Raw genomic sequence first — 26,662 nt, 5'->3', positions numbered from 1 at the left:
CCGGATGACTTAGACAGGCTCTTTCTCTCTCTCTTTCTCTCGTGGCGTTCAAGGGGATGTTGCCGTTGTTCTGTTTTACCGACTTTAAGTTAGGTTAGGTTCACTTTTTATATTGAATATACAGATTGAAAAATTCTTCACAATAAAGTATTATTCTTCTGTATTATTCTTTCATATTATCTCTATTGAGAGCGCCATATTTTGTGCGCAAATAAGCTGCAGAACTTTTGTATTAAATAACTATTGTTATGAGCTGATGCAAAAGGCCGATAAAAAACTGTAATTTTTTAATTTTTATTGTTTTTTTATATGACGCACATTGGAATAGGTGTAATGATAGGTGTTCTGATAAACAGTCTGCGATAATGACTCGTATTAATCAGTTACATTAAGGGGATGCTGCCGTTGCTCTGTTTTACTGACTTTAAGTTAGGTAAGGTTCACTTTTTGTATTGAATATACAGATTGAAAAATTCTTCACAATAAAGTATTATTCTTCTGTAATATTCTTTCATATCATTTCTATTGGGAGCGCCATATTTTGTGCGCAAATAAACTGCAGAACTTTTGTATTAAATAATTATTGTTATGAGCTGATGCAAAAGGCTGATAAAAAAACTAATTTTTTAACTTTTATTGTTTTTTATACGAAATTACAGCGCTCTCCGTTTATTATTATGAGTACTTTAATTGTGAAGAAGGATTTTTTAATCTGTATAGCCAATAAAAAGAAAAGCCCTTGAACTCAAAGTCGGTAAAACAATCATGGTCAGCACCCACTTAAGGGTAAATGTGGGCTAACATAAGTTGGGACTTTGCTAAGGATCGTTGCAGGATGTAAATTTTACAAAAGTGCGAGAAATTATTTTTTCTTTTGCAAAGCAGAGTCTAGTCGTCTTTGAAATATTTGAAGTCCTTGAAGTGCTCTAGAATTTTATTTGTTTTTTAAAAATCTGGAGATGTACTTCAATTTTTTGTAGAGCCTCGATTTTTTTCGTTGCTTCTAAACATTCAGCTAAAAGAGCACTTGACTATTCGAGAAAAAATATTTTATCTTACTTTGTTAATAATTTAATATATTTTTTATTTAGGAGTCCAATAATATTACACATAAGTTATTTATAGATTTTAAGCGTTCAAATATAATATAACAGAATATTGTATCGAATAATATAATTTTTATTAACATGCAATTATATAGACTTGATAGAAAAAGAAAATAAAATTTTCAATTTTTTGTACATTTTTATTATACTACAGAAAATCGTGCAAATTTCTTTGAAATATCCTGGAAATGTCCTTAAATTTTATTTTCAAATTTTACTAGACACCCTGTAAAATCACCCAGAATTATTTTAAATATTTCTTTTTCGTCTCGTATTCATTATTTTGGTGTCGTATATATTGTGTGGTGAAATAATTGATTGGATTTTTTTTTCATAAAACTGTCAGTTTATGAAATATGTAATTCACTCGTAATGAAAATTAATTCCGCTAAAATACATTTATTTGCGATTTTATGAAATCTCTAATCACATTATTAAGAAAAATAAGCAATTACATAATATTATTTATTGATTTCACACATACAGTCAGTGGTTTCATACAATTTTCTGAAATTATTTTATAAATTCGTTAATTATATTAAATAATAAATGATGTGCATACACACACACATATGTGTCTGTCTGTGTGTGCTAAATTATTCTGTACAGTTTTATACAATAAAACTGCGCATATGGAAAAACAAATAACTCATTCGCTCATTTTATAAATTTAAAAAATCCTCAAATAATATAATATATAAAAAAATTCCGTGCGAAATCAATTTCTCGGCATATATTCTGATAATATTATAAAATCGTGTACATCGTATTTAAATTTAATAACATCTTTAGATTTATCTCGAGAAATCGCGAACGTGGTTTTAAGTATTGGAAGCTTCCAACGCAATCGCCCGAAGATACACGTCAATCAGTGTCGGATACTAATTATTCTAAATCCAATCTCGTCTTCTCCCTTTCTGACCTCTCTTTTCCGTCCGGCGAATTAGTCCAGAAAAGGAGGAAAAGGATTCGTCGGGGTAGTTTCTCCGTCTTTCTGTCGCTTATTTCCTCGGAAACGTGCCGCCCCTTATATCTAGGGTTTCTCTCTCTCTCTCGCAAAACACCGAGAGCTGCAGCATCGCCGCGTAATTATAGCCGACGGGAGTAATTGCTCTCAGGAACTGGGAAGCAGTTCGAGTTCTATCGTATATATCGGGAAGCAAGAGAGAAGAGAGAGAGACTCTAAACTCCCGACAAACTCGGCGAATGTATGAGTGTGTACGACACGTTCAGTCGATACGGGGCGATTATACGATGCATTGCGCGTGCATTTACATCACGCATTTCCGAAAGCTCGAGTCTCCTCCTCTTCTTAATCGAAAGCCGATAAACCGCGAGCCACGCGCCGGCTAATTAATTCCGCGCCTTTCGCGAATCGCGAATTGACGTAAGAACGCGAGTGACAGATCAGCTGTTTCAGGGTTTTACAGGGTTGTACACAGTAGAAAATTGTGTGTTTTCTTGTTAAAATTTTTTTGTCAAATATTAACACATTTATGTGTTAATTTAACATATTATATACTGTTCTGTTAATTAAACTTAAATGTTAAATTTATTAAAAATTTTAAATTATTAAATTATAAAAATTATATTTGTGACTTAAATATAAATATATTTTTAATAAACTGTGGGAAAAATCTTCAAAATCTTATTGTCAGGGAATTTTTTGTTCAACGAAATTATGAAAATTCGTGGAATTTGATTGGGATTTTCTTTACTCTTAATTAGCACTTAAAAAGATATCTTATATATCTGCAATTTTAAGTTTTCAGTAAAAATTCTTGTGATTTTTTTATTAGCCTATTTTTATAGTATCAAGATTATATGAATTTCATAAAACATTGTTCAAATTTTTAATAGGTAATATTTAAATAAGTTAGTACTTCATATTTATTTAATAAATCATTAATTTAAAAAAAGTAATATTTCTTGAGACATTTATGATACATTATTTTTAGTTTTATACCGCACTTTGTTATTGTCCAAATTAATTTTACAATTAATAAATCGATACTTAATGTAAGAAAAACTGTATTAAAAAAAACAGAAAACGCATACAATAACAGTATAGTAGGTACTAAAAAATTTTTCATTTTACCTGGAATTTTAAACGAAATTACCTGAAAGATCAGAAAATTCTCAGAAAAATTTTTTAGGACAAATAAATTTACGAAAGGACAATAAATTTACATATAGTTAATCTCGAATTAATTTGCCTCGTAAATAGAAAATGTATAATGGTTTTTATGCCACGCATAGATATGCAAATGTCACTCTACACTACGCAGACTCGCTCTGCTTTAATTTTAATATCGTTTTCATCGCTTTTTTATTCTGTCCCAATCTCTGACATTTCTCGATTCGGTTGCGAAATCGAGCCAGCAGATACCAATTTACGACACATGACACTCTACAATAGAAAGTTTCAGCGCCACGTGCTACATACGAATCTACATTTGCACATGTAATAACCGTGTAATATAATATATATATACATACGTACGTGTAAAATGTCTAATAAATAATCGCAATAAATATACACGTAATAATATATAAACGCGCATGTCGGAGACAGATTAACGCGCGCATGTAATATACGCGGCCGATGATAAGATAATAATAAGTAATATACGCAGGCATGTATCTAGGTGTATAACGTATATATAATATGTACCATATATAATGTACTTGTGCTCATGACACGCGTAATATATGCGTAAATATACGCGCATACAACAGACTCACGATGCACATGCATATGCATCGGGTCGCTTGCAGTCCTAAGAATAGAGCCCTTCGATTTTCTTCGGCTATTATATACCCTCGTATGGCCGTGTTATACCGGGTGTCTTTTAAATACGAGAACGTTACACGGCTGGACGTAAACAACTTTGTAAATTGCGAGGAACGATTTTCTCGAGAAGTCCCCAAGATTGTTAAGGGGATCCTAAATGACCTTGAGAAGTCTGCTGTTTTTTCCTGTTTTATCGACAAAATGTGAGGTTTGATAAACTATAAATTATTTATTCGCTATACGGGTTGTTTTCTACCTGAAATTAGATCAGGGCGGATCAGGCATTGGATAAACGAATATAAGTGAATGTTTAGATATCAATTTCACGTGCACGAAAATGTAGGATGAGTTATTCTCGTTTACTAGGCTTCCAAATTGATATCTATATATTCACTTATATTTCTTTATCCATTGCCAAATCCGGCTTGTTCTAATTTTAGATAAAAAACAATTAGTACAGCTAATGAATAGATTTATAGTTTATTTAACCTCACATTTTGTCGATAAAACAGGGAAAAAACAACAGATTTCGGACGTTTAGGATCCCTTAAAATCTCTCTCTCTCTCTCTCTCTCTCTCTCTCTCTCTCTTTCTCTCTCTTTCTCTCTATATATATATATATTTTTTTTTTATTTATATGTCGGGTGACGTCAGAAATATGTTTCACGATCTGTCAAACGTTCCCGATGAAGATTTTCCCGCGAGATTTTTTTTTCCTCAAACTCGTGTCAAATTATTAAGGGGAGATTGCGCGCTCGACGAGGAGAGATGCGTGATGGTTTTAAAATAACAAGAAGGGAGTAACGCGGGGGTACAATAGATGTGATGGACGATAGATTTTCTGTACTTAGACTCAAGGGCGGATCTGAAAAGTTCCCAAGGATGTCTTTTCATTGTTGAAGAAAATAAAAACTTGGAAAAAAAAAAATCAGAAATTTGTATTACGAAGACTGTGAAAATCTTTAAATTTTTATTTTAGATATTTATTAAGATTTTAATCCATAGAGAAAACATATTTTTTTACATACATTTTCAGATTTATTTTTCGCTATATGTGAAAATAGTTAGATGCCTTTAAATGATGATAATACTCTAACAATGAGTAAGCAAGAGATTTTTATAATTTTTCTCGTGTCTCATGGAACGCTTATTTCGAGATAAATTTATATTTAATACACACATACATACCTATACAATTTAATACATATTTAATTGAATATATTTAATATAAATAAATTTAAATTACGCATAAATAACGGAAGGGACATTTGGGACATATTTAATCCGCAAAGGGAATATGGGATCACATATGTCTTTGCGGTTTCTCTCTTTTATACACATGTAGCGTTTTAGCTGCTCGGCTATTAATCACAGCTTGATCTCTGTCAGAAAAAAAGGAGGTCGCGTCGTTTTCCGTGGGGGCTCATTATTCGCGCCGATTCGCATAATTCGGTTTAGGCCCGCATTAGGGGCCGACGTTTGTCCGACTTTGCTCGTAAAACGCTCGCGGAATTTACGAGTATTCTGGCCCTTTTTCCACGTCTCTCTCTATTTTTTCCTCCGTCTTTTTCTGGCTGTTTGCGAAAATTACTCGGAGGGAACAGTAATAATCGCGACATGCAATCACGCGACCTCCTTCGGTGTCACTCGCTGTACTGTCAGTTCAGTCTCTCTCCACGTGTGTTTAGCACACAGGTATTATAACGATCGTTCTTTTTTTATGGGAAATAACGCGCCTGGTCATTACGTGTCATTACAAGAGCTATTTATTTTTAAAATTGACGCGAAGCTCCATTTTGTAGATCTTATCAAGGTCGAGCGCGTTTCTCTGTATCTCTCGAATTAAATGTTCGCGATGCTTCAGAATTTAAATGTAAAATTCTTCCAACACTATATTGTGTCCCACGATTACCATGATTTTCAGTTTTTCAGGGCAAATTTTAAGAGAGAATTAATATATTAATATATTATTATATTAATGTTAATATAATAATATATTATAAATAAAATATTAAAATAAAAAATTAAAATAAAAAATTAAAAGTATTATAACTATTATATTAATATATAATATAATAGTATGTTTATTATATTATAATATATAATTAATACATTTTATTAGATAATTATTTTTTCGATTATAGAAGCAATTATGAAATGATTTACCTTCGAATAATTAAATTTCCAAAAGAACCCTACGAATAAATAACGTTGATAAGAATAACACAAAACGTCGTTTCGCAATGATAGAAAGCCCCGAGCGCCCTTATTCTCAGTTTCAACATTTCGCGCAATAAATATCATTAGAATATTAATTAATTTACATCTGCGAGAAAGCCGCTCGTAGTTACACAGACTGACGGATGACTGATGGTAGGCGATAATGAAGATTTCAAAAATGTCGATATAACTTCGCGGGTTTCTCGATAAATAAAAAAAGTATCGCGTCAATCCGAGCTTGCGTTTAGAAGCGCGAAACAATGATTTTCTACCACTTGTTGCGAGAGAAAATTAGTTTCGCCCTCTCCTGTCCTCGTCATAAATGTCGGACGATGTGATAAAAAGGGATTAAGCGCGCGCGCGCGCAAAAGAATCTCTCTGTTTCTCTCTTGATTCTTCTTTTCATTCGAGGAACTTTACACCAGCGTTGGTGGAACTCGGTAAAGTGCTTATTGTGTTTGTAGCTTTCTCTTTTTACGGCGAGCAACCCCGGAGTTGTGAGGCGAAATAACGATCCCAGTCGGCCGCGAGATGTTTACTAGGACCGTAGGATTTCAGGGTGTTTAACGGTCAGGGAAATCTGGAGAACCGGGCATTGTTAGGGAATTTGATAAATCTGGAATTGTCAGTGAAAAGTGAGGAGATTTATCGAATGAATGTTCAGATTTTAATTTATCTATTATGAATCTATGAATTTAATTTATGATTGAGCTTTTATTTCTTTTAATGGATAATAAACGAACAGATTTTCCTCTAATTTAAAAGAAGAGCTTTTGGCAAAGATTTTAAATTTAATAGTTCTCAAAGCGAATAATTTAAACTATCAACTTAGATATTAGATAGCGAACCTCGAGATCAGTAAAAATTTTGATTGTCGGGAACGATAATTAGGAACATTGATACGGTTCACTTTCTGTGAAGGACTCCGTCTTGAATGACAGTAAAAAATGCGCCGCGAATGCTATGTAAGACTTTAATTCGTCAGTTATGAATCTACGAATTTAATTTATAATTGAACTTTAATTTTTTTAAATGGATAATAAACGCACAGATTTTTCTCTAAACCGTCAGTTTAAAAGAGGAGCTTTTGGCAAAGATTATAAATTAAATAGTTCTGAAAGCGAATAATTTAAACAGGGTATCTAGCGGTCAGGGAAATCTGGAAAACCGGACATTTACAGGAAATTTTATAAATCTGGAATTGTCAGCGAAAAAAGTCAGGAAATTTTACTATTTATCTGGATTTTTTCACATTATTCTACATTTGTCTCAATAATTTTTTATTAAATAAATATAAACTTTTCCTTGACTCCCAGCACTCTAATTTTTTGTTGTTAAAAATTAATCCATCTACAGCGTATTTGTTAATTTATATTTTCATCGTGTTATTTTATTTTAATGTGTCTGATAGAGACAAAAAATTTGATATAATATAAATAAAAAGACATTATTTAAATAGTGACATGTTTGTTACGATTATCGTACATAATGCAGATTGTATAATTGAATTAAATTTTTGTTTTAACTCCCGAACCTTTTTATTGTTGACAAAAATATCTCACGGATTTCATGATTTAATATTTAATTGATTTATCATATATTATAAATATATGCAAATTATAAATTTGGAAAAAGTAATACTAAAAAGTGAGGAAAAACATTAATTTCTGGTGTTGAAAAATCTGAAAAAGTCAGGTAATTAATTTTTTTCATTGAGTCTGCTAAACACCCTGACCATCAAAGATTTCATGATTTAACATTTAATTGATTGATCATATAGATATATGCAAATTATATATTTGAAAAAAGTAATACTAAAAAGTGAGGAAAGAAATTAATTTCTGGTCTTGGAAAATCTGAAAAAGTCAGGTAATTAATTTTTTTCATTGATCTGCTAAACACCCTGACCCTCAAAGATTTCATGATTTAACATTTAATTGATTGATCATATAGATATATGCAAATTATATATTTGGAAAAAATAACACTAAAAAGTGAGGAAAAACATTAATTTCTAGTGTTGAAAAATCTGAAGAAATAAGGGAATTTTTTTTCATTGCGTCTGCTAGACACCCCGGATTTTTTTACCGCTTCTCGAACTTTGAAAATGACCTCGAATAGGGTCGGATGTGCTCTCCAGCGAACCCGATATTAGCCGCCTGAATTACGTGCTCTCTCGCGTGAAGATCTCTAGTATATGCCGGGCCGTTTAGAAGCTGATTAATCTAAGGGTTATTGCTTAGATAATGCGTCTCGCGACGTATGTATGTAATACGGCTGCGCTTAATCGTGACCATTGGGGCATTGTTTGCGGATAGCTACTATCGTCACGCCTGCCGGTTTCGCTTGTCGTGCCTATAGCCCGTTTTGCATTCGATAACGATACTACGAGCGGGCCCCGAGGCGCACCTGAATTTACGGAACGTGCGTGCGATAACGCGGCGGACGTTTTTACGGCCCGCATATATGTACGAAACTTTGAGGTCATAAAAAAAAAAAAAATACTACACTTATGTGGCAACGCGAAATGTTGGTCGACGAAAAAAAAATTAGCTAGCTTAGCTAATTTAGCTGTCATGTTACAACCTGAAATTTAGTTATCTTGTCTAAATTTTATACACATATGGCAACTAATATTTTTTAACTATAGTTTAACAGAGAATTCTATGGGTGAAAATATTAGCAAAATTATATACGTTGATCTTTTTCGCTAAATATTTTGATATTTGTACGACAAATTCACCATTCTGACATTTTCTCGCAAAAATATATACATATTTTTCCTCCCAGCGCTGGAAACAATTTCTGGGCACGGTTTTTTATCGCAAGATTAACCTAGTCATCCAATTCTGAGGTTTATTTAGCGAACACGAGATGAAAAACTAAAGGACTTAACGTATTAAATTTATATGAGAGACCGAAGAACGATGTGCTTAGTATACCTCATATTATTCTTAATAGCGTCATTTATTTGTGGGTTTTTTTTGGAAATTTTCCCGAGAGTTATTCGAAGGTTTTTTGGAAGATAAATTATTACACAATAGCTTCTATAATCGAAAAATAATTATCTAATAAAATATATTATTGTAGTTATATATTTTACACATTAATATATTGTTATATATATATATATATAAATGTATTGTTATATTAATATAATATATTATTATATTAATATTAATAATTGGCTTTCTCTCTTTCTCTCTATTACTTTTCATTTCTCTCCTATATTTTTTCTCTTTTAGTCGCGATCGAAAATTATAATTATAAAACCGAACATGTTTTTTTCTGATATTTTTTCCTAATATTTTTGATACCAAAACTTTTGTCCGATATTTCTAATTATGCAATGCGCTCATAATTTTAATTGATCTATATGTATTAAGTGTTTAAAAATGTTTACGTACAGTTATAGATTATAGCTATAATTAAGTAAATTTGATTAGTTGTCATCAGATTTGCTTGCATAAAACATCGATATGCATTTCGATATTTGCGACACTTTGTACTATGCAGTTTGAAGTTATTTATGTAATACAATATAAATAATATAATAAATAACAAATCTACAGTATTAAAATTATTTTATACAATATTAAACAATTTTTCTTCTATTACTTTTGTCGTTTAAATATTCGGATTTAATTTAGATATCAAAATTTCACGATTTAGCAGATTCTGAAAATATTGATAAAATATAAGTTATGCAAAAAATCGAAAAACTATTTGTATGTGTTATTATAAACATCTTTAAACGCTTTAGTTCAACGTCCTCCACATTTGCTATTTATTTGCCTGTTCAGTGTAAAATCTACCCATAAGAGCGAACAGCAGTTAGTAGCAGTAACAACTGAGAAGAGATAATAACAGTGACAACAGTTATTAAATACGAAGGGGACTAAAAGCAAAAGGCGAGTTCTAGAAGAAAAAAGTAAGAAAGTTAAATATAATATTTATATATAAACATATAAACAATATCTCTTTTATATATTTAAGCAACAAAAATTAACTGATAAAATATAACGTTAATTAAAATTAAATTAATAAAAAAAATCGAGTTTTAATAAATTTCAACTGTAAAGACAAAAAGCTTTAAATAAGAAAATCTATAAAAACATAAGTTATTCATATGAATGTAATTAATTAACAAAACATTTATTTATTTTTTTTTATCTTTGGATTTTAATTGTCAGTCACATAAACTTCTATATATTACAAGTAAATTATTAGACCGCTAGTCATTAGTATATTTCTTATTTTTATATGTATTTGATATTTTTTACTGCTTTACTGAATGTTAATTATGACAGCAGATTGTGATCAAAATAATTCCAATTACAAATAAAATTCAAAAAGAAAATAATAATCACTCAACTTTACAAAAAAAATTTTAATGTATAAATCAAAATTACTTGTTTAGAAAAATTATCTTTATTTCCAGCTGCACAAATAAAAGATTGTAGCAAATAATCAACAAACCAAGTGATTTAAATTCAAACCGAAAAGACAAAATATACAAGCAGAGACTATGAGTGAAGGAGAGAGTGGTCAGAAGAAATCCCAGCCTCCAGTAAAAATTAATAATTTTAAATGCTCAAATTGTGGTGAAACTTTTAGCACATACAGTGAGCTCCTGAAACATATACGTAAAGTTCATTTGACTTCTCAGTCAGCAACTAATCCGAAAGGACAGAAAATCATACAGGGAGAGACCATGAGTGAAGGATCAGACTATGAGGAGAGTGATGAGAAGAGGATCCTGTCAGATAAAACCATACTCGATCTCAGCAATCTCAGCAAATATGGATGCAGAAAATGTTCTGAAACGTTTCAAAATCACTCTGAGCTCCTAGAACATATACGTTCTACTCATAATGATGTTTAATTCATTATTCATTAATTACAAGTCGAATTAAAGAAGCAATGAATATCTCGCATCTACTAAATCAATCATGATGATCGACAGCGACTTATTTAATTTTATTCTCGCACTCTTTTCTTTCCTTTTTTGGTTTGTAAAATCCGATATTAATTTTTTAACATAATGACCACGCGTCCAATTGTATGATAGCTTATAACTTCGATCTATAATGTATACGCGACACATTTAATACGCAGAAAGAATTTTGTTTTAAAATTTATCGTGAAATTCATGACAATCATGGGATAATAACAAACAGCAATAATTTTATAAACGTTTTTTTGATTAATATTTTTATTATAATAACAAGTATTAATATCTTTTACAATTAGATATAAAAATGTTTGATCAATTTTACTAAGATATATAGTAAAATATCGAAAATTTTTAAATATCTGCAAAATTATATTATATATTTATAATTCTACGTGTTTTAAATGGAAGATAGATACTACTAAAAATTATGACGATACCAAATATTTTATATAAATTTTACATAGTAATGTAATATTTTCTATCAAATTTAATTATGATAATTTTAACACGCAGCATGGTAATTTTCGACTTATTACTACCAAACTACGCGATAAAATATGTAATAAATTTTATGGTTAAATATAACGAAAAATTTTTTCCGTGTATGAATTACCATATGTATATGAATACGTATATGCACATTAAAAGCAAGTTTCAGTAAATCATTATTTTCTTTATGCCTTTATTCCTCTTTCTAGTATTGTTACATCCGTAAATCTCAAAGATCTCTCAAACGAATAGAATGTTGCAAATGTAGAATTCGAGAATAAAGTATCTGGTATTAAAGTAATAAAAAAAGTTGTGTGAAACTGTCAGAACAAATCAATACCAATCAATCAAAAATCATATAGCTATTTGCTTTCCGCGCTTGTTTATTATATTTTATCATTAATAAAAAATGCAATAACATAAAAATTAAATTATGCAATATTTAAAATATGCTTTTTCTTATATATTATTTTTTGACGCTTGAATATTCTGCTTTTATAAAGATACCGAAATTTAACGACTTCGCGGATTCTCAAAATATTCTGTTTATTATATGACTAGGTTATGAAGCAAATCGAAGAAATATCTGTGTGTTATATTATAAATATTTTTAAGCGCTTGAGTTAAATGTTTTCCACATTTGCTATTTATTTGCCTGTTCAGTGTCAAATCTATCCATAAGCGAACAGGAGTTAGGATCAGTAACAACTGAGAAGACATAATAACAGTGACAGTCGTTATTTAATACAAGAAGAACTAAAAGTAAGCGAGTTTTAGAAGAAAAAGTAAGAAAAAATTAAATATATTTATATATATACATATAATACAATATCTTTTTTATTTATTTAAACAACAAAAATTAATTGATAATATATTTCGCGAATTTAATTTTAATTAATAAAAAAATTGATTTTTAACAAATTTCTACTGCAAAAAAGAAAAACCTTTAAATAACAAAATCTATAAAAAACATAAGTTGATCATGAGTGTAATTAAATAACAAAACATTTATTTGAAATTTTTGTTTATTTTTGGATTTTAATTGTCATCATATAAACGTCTGTATATTACAAGTAAATTATTAGACTGCTAGTCATTAGTATATTTCTTATTTTCATATATTTGATACTTTTTACTGTTTCAATTTTACTGTAAGATGTGTATTTATTATCAATGTCTTATCAAGAAGAACGACATATCTAAATCTGTCGAATTAGATATCGCTGCCCTTACATCACATTTCACCGTATAACCCTTAGATACGTTTTGGAATAATACATAGAAGTCTGTGATTTTTCATGTTTCAAAACACAATCTTGTACGTTATTCATTTCAAGTCATATGCAATTTTAATGAATATAATATCTCACATTCGATCAATTAAATTATTAATATAGAACAGAAAGTTAATTATGACAGCAGTTTGTGATGACAATAATTTCAATTACAAGTAAAATTACAAGAATTAATTTCAAAAGAAAATAACAATCACTCAACCTTATAACAAAAATTTTTAATTATATAAATCAAAATTATTTGTTAAGAAAAATTGCCTTAATTTTCAGCTGCACTAATAAAAAATTGTGGCAAATAATCAACAAACCAAGTGGTGTAAATTCAAAACCGAAAAGACAAAATTTCATACAAGCAGCGACTATGACTGAAGGACAGAGTGGTCAGAAGAAGACCCCGCTAATGAATAAAAGCCAGAAGAATACCGTCAACATGACCGAATCCAGTATACTACTCGTATTTACATGTCCATTTTGTGGTCTGCAGTTTACAAATTACAGTGACTACAGATCGCATCTAGTTACAGTTCATGGAAGAACATTTGATCTAATTCATATTTGATTTATTATTCATTAGTTACAAATCGTATCAAATAAGCAATGAACATCTCGCATTCACTAAATCAATCATGATGACCGATAGCGATTCTCACACTCTTTTCTTTCCTTTTTCGCGGTTTCTAGAGTCCGATATTAATTACTTAATATACTGACAATGCGTTCTGTTGCACAATAGCTGTTAACTTTGATCCATACTGTATAAGCGACATATTTAATATACAGAAAGAATTTTATCGTAAAATTTATCCTGAAATTCATGTCAATCACGGGATAATAATAGACAGCAAGAATTTTATAAACGTTTTTTTGATTAATATTTTTATTATAATAACAAGTATTAATATCTTTTACGATAAGAATCAAAAATTTTTAAATCTCTGCAAAATTATATTATATATTTATAATTTTAAGGGTTTTAAATGGAATAGATACTAAAAAAATTATGACGATACCAAATATTTTATATAAATTTTACATTGTTGCATATTTTCTATCCAATTTAATCATTCATGATAATTTTAACATGCGGCATGGTAATTTTTGACTTAATACCACAAACCATAATACATGTAATGTTTTTTATGATTTAATATAGCGAAAAAATCTTTCCGTGTATGAATTGTCATATGTATATGAATACGTATTTGTACATTAAAAGCAAGTTTTAGTAAATTATTATTTTTTTTCTATGCCTTCATTTTTCTAGTATTGTTACATCCGTAAATCTCGAAAATCTCCCAAACGAATAGAATGTTGCAAATGTAGAATTCTAGAATATAGTAGTTTTAAACTAAGAAAAAATGTTGTGTGAATCTGTCAGAACTAATTAATATCAATCAACATTCAAATAGTTATTTATTTTTCGCGTTTGTTCTTTATATTAAATTATTAATACATATGTAAAAAATGCAACACCATAGAAAATGTTTTATATAATTAAAACATTTTTTTCTTATATATTATTATATATTTTTCGTCGATTAAGTAAAATGTTCTGCTTTAATATTGAAATCTAAATTTTACAATTTCAATTTTACAATTTTACATTATATTGATTTTCACGATAAATTCTAAGAGACAATTGTATCCGTATAATATATCAATATTAATATTATATTCACATTTATCAAAGGTATGCAGTTTGCAATATAAATTATTTTAAAGTATAGCTTTCTTCATAATATTACGAAAAAATAATTATCTAATAAAATATATAAATATTAATATAATATCGTATTATTATCATTATATAAAGCATAATATATTTTATAATAATATTAATATTAATATAACATTCACAATTATTGCAAAATTCCCGTACGAATGAACTTATCATGAGGGTTGACATTTCCGCTGTCAGAAATGCGTGTCTCAGATACGCACGTGTCAGTCCTTTCGGGCGGGAAGGGTTGGTGGGTTTGGGGTGGACGAGAAACGGAGGCCAACCCAAGATCCGACGGGTCGATGGGCAACGGTTCCGAGTTATTGATCATCGCTGCATCCGATGCATTCGGTGCATCTCCGGCCGCGCCGCAGGTGAATTCGTCAACTCAGCGTGCGTTTCGCGGCCTCAGATTTTTTCTCGTCTCTATCGCACGAGAGAAATGGAAATACGAGCCCCTTGCGCGTCTTTACTATCCACATTACACCCTCTTGTTACCCTCGAGTCGTCTCTCGCTCGGCAATTTTTATTTCTCCTCTCGTCGGCAGTTTTTATCCGCCTCGAGGAAATGAGAAGACACCTCTCCCGTGGAAAAAACTACGTCGAACGAGACGCGCGAAACCTTTCGTATCTCGGGATGGATGTTTCGGGGGTGAAATGCAAATTGCGTGGGATGAGAAAACTCTGCGTTTCGAATTATATCGCGAAATACGTACGCAAATAAAAATGTAGGACAGTGTTGTATTATTTTGTTTACAGAGTATACTTTCGGGAATAATTTTTAAATTCTGGTATTCTCAGGAAATTCTGGAAACAACTTTGAAAAATCAAGAAATGAGTTTGCTAGGGTTTTAGGGAATTTTTTGATAATTTTATTCTCAAGAAATAATATGTCTATTATATGTATTTCTTTTCATATTTAAATTATTATTCTAATTTTTCTTGTCATTTTTTGAATAAATAATTTATTCAAGAATAATTTAATAATAAATTTGACGAATAATTAATTTAAATAAATTAGTATTCCTTAAGATATTTACAATTATTTTTTGTTTTATATTTGTGTCTTATATTTTTGCATATACTTTTAGCGTTTAGATACAGTATTATTGTCTAAATTAATTTTACAATTAATATATTAATATTAAATGTTAAAAAACCTGCATCGTTAATAACTTTGCAATTGTATGAATAGGAAACATTACAAAGCACAATAAACTTATCTAAAAAAATTGCATCTATAAAAATTTACTTCTTTTATTTGAAATTTCAAACAAAAATCTGAAGAATCAGGGATTTCATAATTTTTTTAACAAGATTTTAGTAGACACTTTGTATATTGCATAATTATATTTTATTATCGCGACATTAATTTGAGTATTTTTTTTAATCTCACATTTTATTTGAAATTTAAACAAAAATCTGAAGGATCAAGGAATTCTTAGGGAATTTTTTTACAAGGTTTGAGTAGACATCCCGTACAATGCATAATTGTATTTTATTATCGCGCTATTAATTTGGATAATTTTTTTTTTTCAATCTGACTGATGAAGTGCGGTTAACTTTTCTGCACTTGTGCGGACATGATGACGCTTGATGTCACACGGGTGGGTGCTTTAACGTCTGATCGTTCTCGCGCTCCACGGATTCTATTCGATTTGCTTGCGTTTTGACGCACGTACGCGACCAGCTGTGTACAAAATGAAAAATGCAAAACCCGTACGGGACGTGACGACAAATGCCACCATGTGTGCAATAAGCTGTATTTCGAGCCTTGATATTTGTGCTCGTACAGAGTACTCGCTTGGTAGCATCTGCAAAATTTAATGCGAACGCTACGATGTCACTGAAAAAAAATTAGTTCATTCTTATAAGTATTGATTTCAATACTGTCAAATAGGTAAATCATTTATTTGAAACTAATAATATTGATTTGATATGAAAAATATTTATTTGATATAAGAAAATCGTTTTTAAAACAAATAAATATTTATTTGTTTATTACATAAATTTTAATAAATTATACGTATATAAGAGGGAGGGAAAAATATACATACTATATATATAATTTACTTCATTCGAGTGTCCCGTAATCTCAATTGTTTTTCGCAGATGATTTTAATGAATTTATTACAATTATATAAAATTATATCGTTATATTTAATATCGCTGACGATTTTGACGGCGTGTAATATTTTTTATTTTTTGAGCCAATATAATAGCTCATTTTTTCCTTTTTTTACACAGAAAATTTTCTAATAGAATTTATTTAACCTCTGATTAATATTTATTATAATAAAAATATTAATATCTACCACAGTAAGATATAAAATATGTTTCATTTTGCTATAGCAAAAAGTATTTCTATTATTGTATGCTATAATATATACTATAATATATACTATAATATGTACTATAATATGTACTATAATATTATTATAGTAATTAATAATTTATTATTATAATAACTAATTTATATATTATTATAACAACTATATTACTATAATATATACTATAATATAAACTATAATATGTACTATAATATTATTATAGTAACTAATTTATATATTATTATAACAACTATATTACTATAATATAAACTATAATATACTATTATTATATTAATATTTCTACTATATTAGTGAATTTAAATAGCATGCTTTTTGGCGTGAAATTAAAAACGAAAATTGAATCAATGCGATATCGTGAAACGCACGTGACGAGAGAGAGAAAGAGAGATTTGTTATCCTCGGCAAAGGACTCAATTACCTAAACAGCAGCGATTAACGGTTCGTTCGTTACTCCATTTACCTCATTTTCTCACACAAGACCGCATCGCGCACACAAACACGCAGGCGGCGGCATGTGTCCGAATTTCTGGACGCTTCTCTCTCTCTCTCTCGAGGGGCCACACGTGACATTCCCTCGATTACTCGTAAATGGACGGTATCGCGCGCAGAAACGCATCTGGTCGGACGTGCGGCTTGCGGATTCGCACGAGATCTGTTGGACATATTGATCGAGTTCGCCGATGGACAGAGCCGCATGTATACATTCCGGCCTCTCATCGATCCACCGTGTCTCTCTTCCTGGTCTCTCTCTTGCGCCGATGGAACGCGGCCGGGACGTCTTAAGACGCTTAATGAACGAACGAACGATAATTGAAATTTGTTTTCCCACGGGACGATAAGCGACGTGAACTCTCTTTCTCTTTCCTTCTCTCAAGATCCTTTCTCCTATAATTTTCACGACGTCGTGGTATCGCTCTCCCAAACTCGTCCCGATGGATCGTATTTGCGTCAACCAAGTCTTATTGCGTATCCTCGGACAGAGGATGTCCCAGATTTATCGGACCACTCGGGCAGATTCTCAGGATTATTTGAGTACGAGTTTTTCTCGGTGAGATTCGTCGAGGCATCAATTATTTTCGAGCTATAAGCGATTGAATATTTTGATATAGATTTTATTATTTAAAGCTTCTTTTTCTTTACAGTTCTAATTTATTAAAACGCGATTTTTTTATTAATTTAATTTTTATTAACGATATGTTTTGTCAATTAATTTTTGTCGATTAAATGAGTAAAAAAGATATTGTATTATATAATATATAAATATTAGATTTAATTTTTTCTTCTTTTTTCTTCTAGAACTCGCCTCTTACTTTTAGTTCGGTTTATATAATAAATAGTTGTTGCCACTGTTATTTTCTCTTCTCAATTGTTACTGCTACTAACTGCTGTTCGCTTATGGGTATTTTACACTGTGTAGGCAAGTAAATATCAAATGCAGAAAACATTAAACTGAAGCGGTTAGAGATATTTATAATAATACACACAGATATTTTTTTCTATTTGCCGCAAAACATTGTCATGTAAACGGAATTTTTCAGAATCCGCGAAATCATTAAATTTCGATATCTATATTAAATAAGAGTATTCAAGCATCAAAAAATAATATAGGTATAAGAAGAAATTATTTTAAATATGGTATAATTTAATTCTTATGTTGTTGCATTTTTTATCAATGATAAAATATGAACAAGCGCGGAAAGCAAATAAATATTTAATTTTTGATTGATATTGATTTGTTCCGGCAGTTTTACACAACATTATTTATTAGTTTAATACTACTTTATTCTCGAATTCTACATTCGCAACATTCTATTTGTTTGGGAGATCATCGAAAGTTACGGATGTAACAATACTAGGAAGGACAGTGAAGGCATAGAAAAAATAATAATTTACTGAAACTTGTTTTTAATGTACATATACTTATTTATTTATATATAATAATGCATATATATAGAATTTTTCGTTATATTTTACCATAAAATTCATTACATATTTTATAGTGTTTGGTATTAAATCAAAAATTACCATGATGCATATTGAAATTATCATGAATGATAAAATTGGATTGAAAATATTACGATATGTAAAATTTATACAAAATATTTCGTATTGTTATAATTTTTTTGGTACCTATACCATTTAAAACACTTAGATATATAAATTGGTAAGTTGGATCTACTTAAAGATGTTTGAAATTTTACTATTTATTTTAGTAAAATTTGTCAAACATGTTTTACATCTTATTGTATAAGATATTAATATTTGTTATTATGATAAAAATATTACTGAGGTAAACGTTTATAAAATTCTTGCTGTCTGTTATCATTCCATGATTGCCATGAATTTCAGGACAAATTTTAAAACAAAATTCTTTCTGTGTATTAAATGTGTCGCGTATACATTATAGATCGAAGTTATAAGCTATCGTACAATTGGACGCGTTGTCTTATGTTATAAAATTAATATCGGACTTTACAAACCAAAAATGGAAAGAAAAGAGTGCGAGAATAAAATTAAATAAGTTGCTGTCGGTCATCATGATTGATTTAATAGATGCGAGATGTTCATTGCTTATTTAATATGATTTGTAATTACTAAATAATAAATCAAAGATTATCTTCTACGAAAATGAATATTACGCATATGAGTTATCATGTCATAGTAAGTTGAAAACACCATATCACATAGTGCGCATTTATGTTTAATAATTGGTATGTATCCGGTATTCTGGCTTTTCTTCATTGACGAGTTCTTCTTCTGACCACTCTATTCTCCACTTATACTCTCTGTTTGTATAATTTTCTATCTTTTCGGTTTGAATTTACACCACTTGGTTCGTTGATTGTTTGCCCTAATCTTTTATTTGTGCAGCTGGAAATAAAGACATTTTTTGTAAACAAATAATTTTGATTTATATGTTTAAAAATTGTTTTTATAAAGTAGAGCGATTATTATTTTCTTTTTGGATTTACTCTTGTAATTTTATTTGTAATGTGAATTATTGTCATCACAAACTGCTGCCGTAATTAACATTCTGTTCTTTATTGATAATTTATTTTATCGAAGCTGAGGTACCATATTCACGAACATTTTATATGACTTTAAATATATTACGTACACGATTGTCTTTCGAGAAATAAGAAATCACAGATTTCTATGTATTATACTAGAACATATAAGAGTTATGTAGTGAAATGTGATGCAAGGGCAACTATATCTAATTGAACGGAATTAGACGTTTTTCTCGATATGAGATTGATAGTAAATACACAACTTAAAGTAAAAGTAAAACAGTAAAAAATATCAAATACATATGAAAGTAAGAAATATACTAATGAGCAGCGGTCTAATAATGCACTTATAATATACAGAATTTATATGACTAACAATTAAAATCCAAAGATAAAAAGAATTTTTAAACAAATGTTATTTAATTACATTCTTGAACAACATATGTTTTTTAATAATATTGTTATTTAAAGCTTTTTTGCGCTGATGAAATTTATTCAAATTTGATTTTTTTTATTAATTCAATTTTAATTAACGATATATTTTATTAATTAAATTTTGTTGATTAATTGTATCATGTATATATATAAAAATATTATATTTTACTTTTTCTTATTTTTTCTTCTAGAACTCTTTTTGCTTTCAGTTCTTTTTGTATTGATAATAACTGTCACTGTTATTATCTCTTCTAAGTTGTTACTGATCCTAATTGGTGTTTGTTTATGCATAGATTTTACATTGGATGTTTATGGATAGATTGTACAGGCAAATAAATAGCAAATGTGGAAAACATTGAACTAGAGCGCTTAAAGATGTTTATTATAACAGACACAGATATATTTTTTTTATTTGACGCATAACCTTGTCATATAATAAACAGAATATTCTCTGCATTTGCGAAATCGTTAAATTTTGATAACTAAATTAAAGCAGAACATAGCGTCAAAAAATAATATAAATAAGAAAAAATATTTTAAATATTGTATAATTTAATTTTTATGTTGTTGCATTTTTTATTAATGATAAAATATAATGAACAAGCGCGGAAAACAAATAATGTTTAATTTTTGATTGATATTGATTTTTTTTAACGTTAAGTTCCACACATTTTTTATTAGTTTAATACTACTTTATTTTCGAATTCTTTATTCGCAATATTCCATTCATTTGGGAGATCACCGAAATTTACGGATGTAACAATACTAGGAAGGACAGTGAAGACATAGAAAAAATAATAATTTACTGAAATTTGCTTTTAATGTACATATACGTATTCGTATACATATGGTAATTCATACACGGAGAGAATTTGTCGTTACATTTTACCATAAAATTCATTACATATTTTATAGTATTCGGTATTAAGTCAAAAATTACTATGCTGCATGTTAAAATTATCATGAATGATTAAATTGGATAGAAAATATTATATGTAAAATTTATATAAAATATTTTGTATCGTTATAACTTTTTGGTATCTGTTTCATATAAAACAATTAGAATTATAAATTCAGAATGTAATTTTGTATATATTTCGAAATGTTTAAAATTTTACTATATATTTTAGTAAAATTGATTAAACATTTTTTATATCTTACTGTAGAAGATATTAATATTTGTTATTATGATAAGAATATTAATAAGAGAAACATATACAAAATTCTCGCAATATGGTCCTGGTTGGCATGAATTTCAGTAAATATTTGAAGACAAAATTATTTCTGTGTATTAATTGTTTCGCGTATACAGTATATGGATCGAATTTATTAGCTATCGTACAACTGGACGCATTGTCGTCATGTTAAAAATATCGGACTGTACAAACCAAAAAAGCAAGAAAAGAGTGCGAGAATAAAATTAATAAGTCGCTGTCGGTCATTATGATTGATTTAGTGTGATGGGAGATGTTCATTGCTTATTTAATACGATTTGTAATTATTGAATAATCAATCAATTATGACTTTGATGATAATTACGCCTATGATTATCGAACTCGAGGTAACTTGTAAACCGCATTTGACATCTTGAGCATATTATTGAATGCAATTGATTTAGGAACTCAAGATAACTTGTAAACTCACTTTTACATACTGAGCATATTGTTATATTGGTCGCGTTTACGGTATCGTCCTGACTTTTATTCGTTGACGAGTTCTCCTTCTGACCATTCTGTTCTCCATTCATAGTTCCTGCTTGTATGATTTTCTGTCGTTTCGGCTTAAATTTGCACTATTTGGTTTGTTAATTACTTGCCCCAATTTTTTATTTGTGCAGCTGGAAATAAAGATAATTTTTGTAAACAAATAATTCTGATTTAACACATTTTAAAGAATTTTTTGGTAAAGATGAGTAATTATTATTTTCTTTTCAAATTTACTCCTATATTTTTATTTGTAATTATAATTATTATCATCATTAACAGTTCAATAATTAACATTTGCTTCTTTACTGCTAATTTAATTTATCGAAGGTTTTATTAAAACTTAATTTTTTTATTAATATAATTCTAATTAACGATATATTTTATGAATTAACTTTGTTTGAATATGCAAAAGAGATGTTGTACTATATGTATATATATATAAATATTATATTTAACTTTTTCTTACTTTTTCTTTTAGAACTCGCCTTTTGCTTTTAGTTTTCTTTGTATTAAATAACTGTTGTCACTGTTATTATCTTTTCTTAGTTGTTACCGCTACTAACTGCTGTTCATTTATGGGTAGATTTTACAACATACAGGCGAATATATATCAAATGTGGAAAACATTGAACTAAGGCGCTTAAAGATGTTTATTATAACACTCAAATATTTTTTCGATTTGCCTTATAATCTTGTCATATAATAAACAGTATATTTTCAGAATCCACGAAATCATTTCGATACCTAAGTTAAATAAGGGCATTCAAGCGTCAAAAAATCATATATAAGAAAAAACATTTTAAATATTGTATAATTTAATTCTTATGTTGTTGCATTTTTTACTAATGATAAAATATAATGACAGGCGCGGAAAGCAAATAAATATTTAATTTTTGATTGATATTGATTTGTTCTGACAGTTTGACACAACATTATTTATTAGTTTTAATATTACTTTATTCTCGAATTCTACATTTGCTACATTCTATTCGTTTGGAAGATCTCTGAAATTTATGTAACAATACTAGGAAGGACAGTGAAGGCATAAAAAAAAAATAGTCTACTGAAACTTGCTTTTAATGTACAAATACGTATTCATATACATGTGATAATTCATACACGGAAAGATTTTTTCGCTATATTAAATTATAAAAAATATTACATGTTTTATGGTTCGTGGTATTAAGTCAAAAATGACCATACCTCATGTTAAAATTATCATGAATGGTTAAATTGGATTGCTGCTATGCAAAATTTATATAAAATATTTTGTTTTGTTATCATTTTTTTTAGTATTTATCTATTTCATTAAAAACACATAGCATTATAAATTATAATATAATATAATTTAGAATATATGTAAAAATGTTTAAAATTTTACTATATATTTTAGTAAAGTTGATCAAACATTTTTATATCTTATTGTAGAAGGTAATTTTTGTTATTATGATAAAAATACTAATCTCAGGGAAACGTTTTTAAAATTCTTGCAATTTGTTATTATCCTATGATTGCCATGAATTTCAGGATAAATTTTAAGACAAAATTCTTTCTGCGTATTAATTGTGTCGCATATACAGTATGAATCGAAGTTATCAGCTATCGTACAAGTGGACGCAATATATTAAAAAATTAATGTCAGACTTTACAGACCAAAAAAGAAAAGAAAAGAGAATGAAATTAAATAAGCCGTTGTCAGTCATCATGATTACTTTAAATTGATGCGATATGTTCATTGTTTAGGATATGGGTCTGGTGCCGAAGAAGAGAAATGAGCGATATACATATGTTCGTGAAGCTCATCGGCTGTGTTAAAAGATTGATTATCATATGGGCATTTAAAATCATTGGTATTTACTGGAGGCTGGGGCGCAGGTTTCTTCTGACTACTCTGTCCTTCGCCCATAAGAGGCTGAAGCCCAGGTTTCCTCTGACTACTCTGTCCTTCGCCCATAGGAGGCTGAAGCCCAGGTTCCCTCTGACGATTCTGTGACGAACAAGAGAAATGAGCGATACGCATATGTTCGTGAAGCTCATTGGCTGTGTTAAAAGATTGACTATCAAATGGGCATTTATAATCATTGGTATTTACTGTAGGTTTCTTCTGACTACTCTGTTCGTCGTCCATAGTCTCTGCTTGTGTGATATTTTGTTTTTTCGGTTTGAATTTATACCACTTGGTTTGTCGATTATTTGCCACAATCTTTTATTTGTGCAGCTGAAAATAAAGATAATTTTTGTAAACAAATAATTTAGATTTATATATTTAATTATCTCATATCCAATTTGATTTATATATCTCATTCTTTTTAATGTCGCAGTCTTAGTGGTCTAATAATGTATTTGTAATATATATAAGTTTATATGATGACAATTAAAATCCAAAGATAAAAAAAATTTTAAATAAATGGTTTGTTATTTAATTACACTAATAGACAACTTAGGTTTTTATATAAATATTTTTCTTTAAAGCTTTTTCTACTTTGCAGTAGAAATTTGTTAAAAATCGATTTTTTTTATTAATTTAAATTAAATTTGTGAAATATCAATTAATTTTTGTTGTTTGAATAAGTAAAAGCGATATTGTATTATATGTATATATATATGTATATATATATATATATATATATATATATATATATATATATAAATATTATATTTAATTTTTTCTTACTTTTTTATAGAACTCGCTTCTTTCTTTCAGTTCTTCTTGTATTAAATAACGGTTGTCACTATTATCTCTTCTCAGTTGTTACTGATCTTAGCTTCTGTTAGTTTATGGATAGACTTGACACTGAACAGACAAATAAATAGCAAATGTGGAAAACATTGAACTAAAGCGCTTAAAGATGTTTATTATAACAGACACAGATATATTTTTTTTATTTGACACATAAATTTACTCGTGGTAATTTTTATCATCACAAACTACTGTCATAATTAACTTCTTGTTTTTTTATTAATAATTAAATTTATCGAAGGTGAGGTACTTTATCCACGAAAATTTTATGAGATTTGAAATGAATTACACGATTTTTTTTAAGACACGAGGATTCACAGACTTTTATGTATTATACAAAAACATATAAGGTTTATATAATGAAATGTAATGCAAAGACAGTCGTATCTAATTCGACAGAATTAGATATGTCGTTCTTCTTGATAAGACGTTGATAATAAATACACATTTACAGTAAAAGTGGAACAATAAAAAATGTCAAATACATCAGAAAATGAGAAATATACTATTGACTAGCGGTCTAATAATTTGCTTGTAATATATAGAAGATAATTAAAACTCGATTTTTTGTTTATTTTATTTTAATTAACGATATATTTTCTCAATTAATATTTGTTGGTTAAATAAGTAAAAGAGATATTGTATTATATGTATATTAATTAATGTTATATATAACTTTTTCTTACTTTTTTTTTATAGAACTCGCCTCTTGCTTTTAGTTCCCTTTGTATTAAATAACTGTTGTCACTGGTATTATCTTTTCTCAATTCTTACTGCTACTAGCTGCTGTTCGCTTATGGATAGATTTGACACTGTACAGGCAAATAAATAGCAAATGTGGTAAACATTGAACTAAAGCGCTTAAAGATGTTTATTATAACAGACACAGATATATTTTTTTTATTTGACACATAACCTTGTCATATAATAAATAGAATATTTTCTACATTTGCGAAATCGTTAAATTTTGATATCTAAATTAAAGCAGAACATTTAAGCGGCAAAAAAGAATATATATGAAAAAGCTATAAGCGGACAGCAGTTAGTAGCAGTATTTTAGTAAAATCGATCAAACAATTTTTATATCTTATTGAAGAAGATATTAATATTTGTTATTATGATAAAAATATTAATTAGACAAACGTTTATAAAATTCTTGCAATTTGTTATTATCCCATGATTGCCGCTTTATCTTCTCATATAATAAATAGGATATTTTAAGAATCCGCGAAATCATTAAATTTTAATATCTAAATTATAGCAGAACATTTGCTTAATCGACAAAAAATATATAAGAAAAGACAAAAATATATAAGAAAAATTGTTTTAATTATATAAAATAATTTTTATGTTATAGTTACATTTTTTATTAATATGATGAACATACGCGGAAAGCAAATAATTATTTTATTTTACATGGATATTGTTATTTTTTATAGTTTTACCCAATATTTATTACTAGTTTAATACTACTTTATTTTCGAGTTCTACGTTCTGTTTTCGTTCGTGAGACCTCCGAGATTCACGGATGTAACAATAGAGTGGAGGGATGAGAGGGAATAAAGAAAATAAAAATTTTGCATAACTTGTTTTTAATGTACATATACGTATTTATATACATATAATAATTCATGTACAGAAAGAATTTTTCGTTATATTTTACGATAAAATTTATTCCATATTTTTTAGTGTTTGGTATTATGTCGAATATTACCATGCTGCATGTTGAAATTATCATGAATTAATTGGATTGAAAATAGTATGCTATTATGTAAAATTTATATAAAATATTTAGTATCGTTATAATTTTTTTGGTATCTTTTTCATTTAAAACATTT

At 28.6% G+C, this 26,662-nt stretch overlaps 2 protein-coding genes and 1 long non-coding RNA gene across 6 annotated transcripts in view; 2 read left to right on the top strand and 1 right to left on the bottom strand.

The window, feature by feature from the left end:
- Positions 1–26,662, top strand: part of Pde9 (phosphodiesterase 9) — a 268,013-nt gene that overhangs the window by 66,339 nt on the left and 175,012 nt on the right. The gene's annotated exons all lie outside the window — the stretch shown is intronic.
- On the top strand, positions 12,041–14,091 carry LOC146722470 (uncharacterized). Its single transcript, XR_014925161.1, has 2 exons — positions 12,041–12,351; positions 13,132–14,091. It is a non-coding gene; the product is annotated as an uncharacterized LOC146722470 (long non-coding RNA).
- Positions 23,146–25,648, bottom strand: LOC114928939 (uncharacterized). 2 transcript variants are annotated; one of them, XM_085484746.1, is made up of 4 exons: positions 25,511–25,647; positions 24,759–24,878; positions 24,177–24,302; positions 23,146–24,071 (listed from the first exon to the last, which is right to left on the bottom strand). In XM_085484746.1, the coding sequence occupies exons 3-4, from the start codon at positions 24,210–24,212 to the stop codon at positions 23,817–23,819; spliced, it is 291 nt and encodes a 96-aa protein (XP_085340872.1). In that variant the 5' UTR covers positions 24,213–24,302; positions 24,759–24,878; positions 25,511–25,647; the 3' UTR covers positions 23,146–23,816. The 2 variants fall into 2 exon arrangements, with proteins under 2 accessions (XP_085340872.1, XP_085340871.1); XM_085484745.1 differs by having other exon boundaries at positions 23,146–24,302; positions 25,511–25,648.

Source organism: Nylanderia fulva, unplaced genomic scaffold (genome assembly GCF_048542155.1).
Source record: "Nylanderia fulva isolate GAGA-0341 unplaced genomic scaffold, ASM4854215v1 Scaffold31, whole genome shotgun sequence".
In the NCBI taxonomy this organism is placed as follows: Eukaryota; Metazoa; Arthropoda; class Insecta; order Hymenoptera; family Formicidae; genus Nylanderia; species Nylanderia fulva.
Note: the sequence above shows the minus strand (reverse complement) of the source record. Positions and strands in the feature narration are given on the sequence as shown.

Bases quoted from the DNA above. Each gene is read 5' to 3' on its own strand.
- LOC114928939 (XM_085484745.1), bottom strand. From the start codon at position 24,212: ATGGACGACGAACAGAGTAGTCAGAAGAAACCTACAGTAAATACCAAT.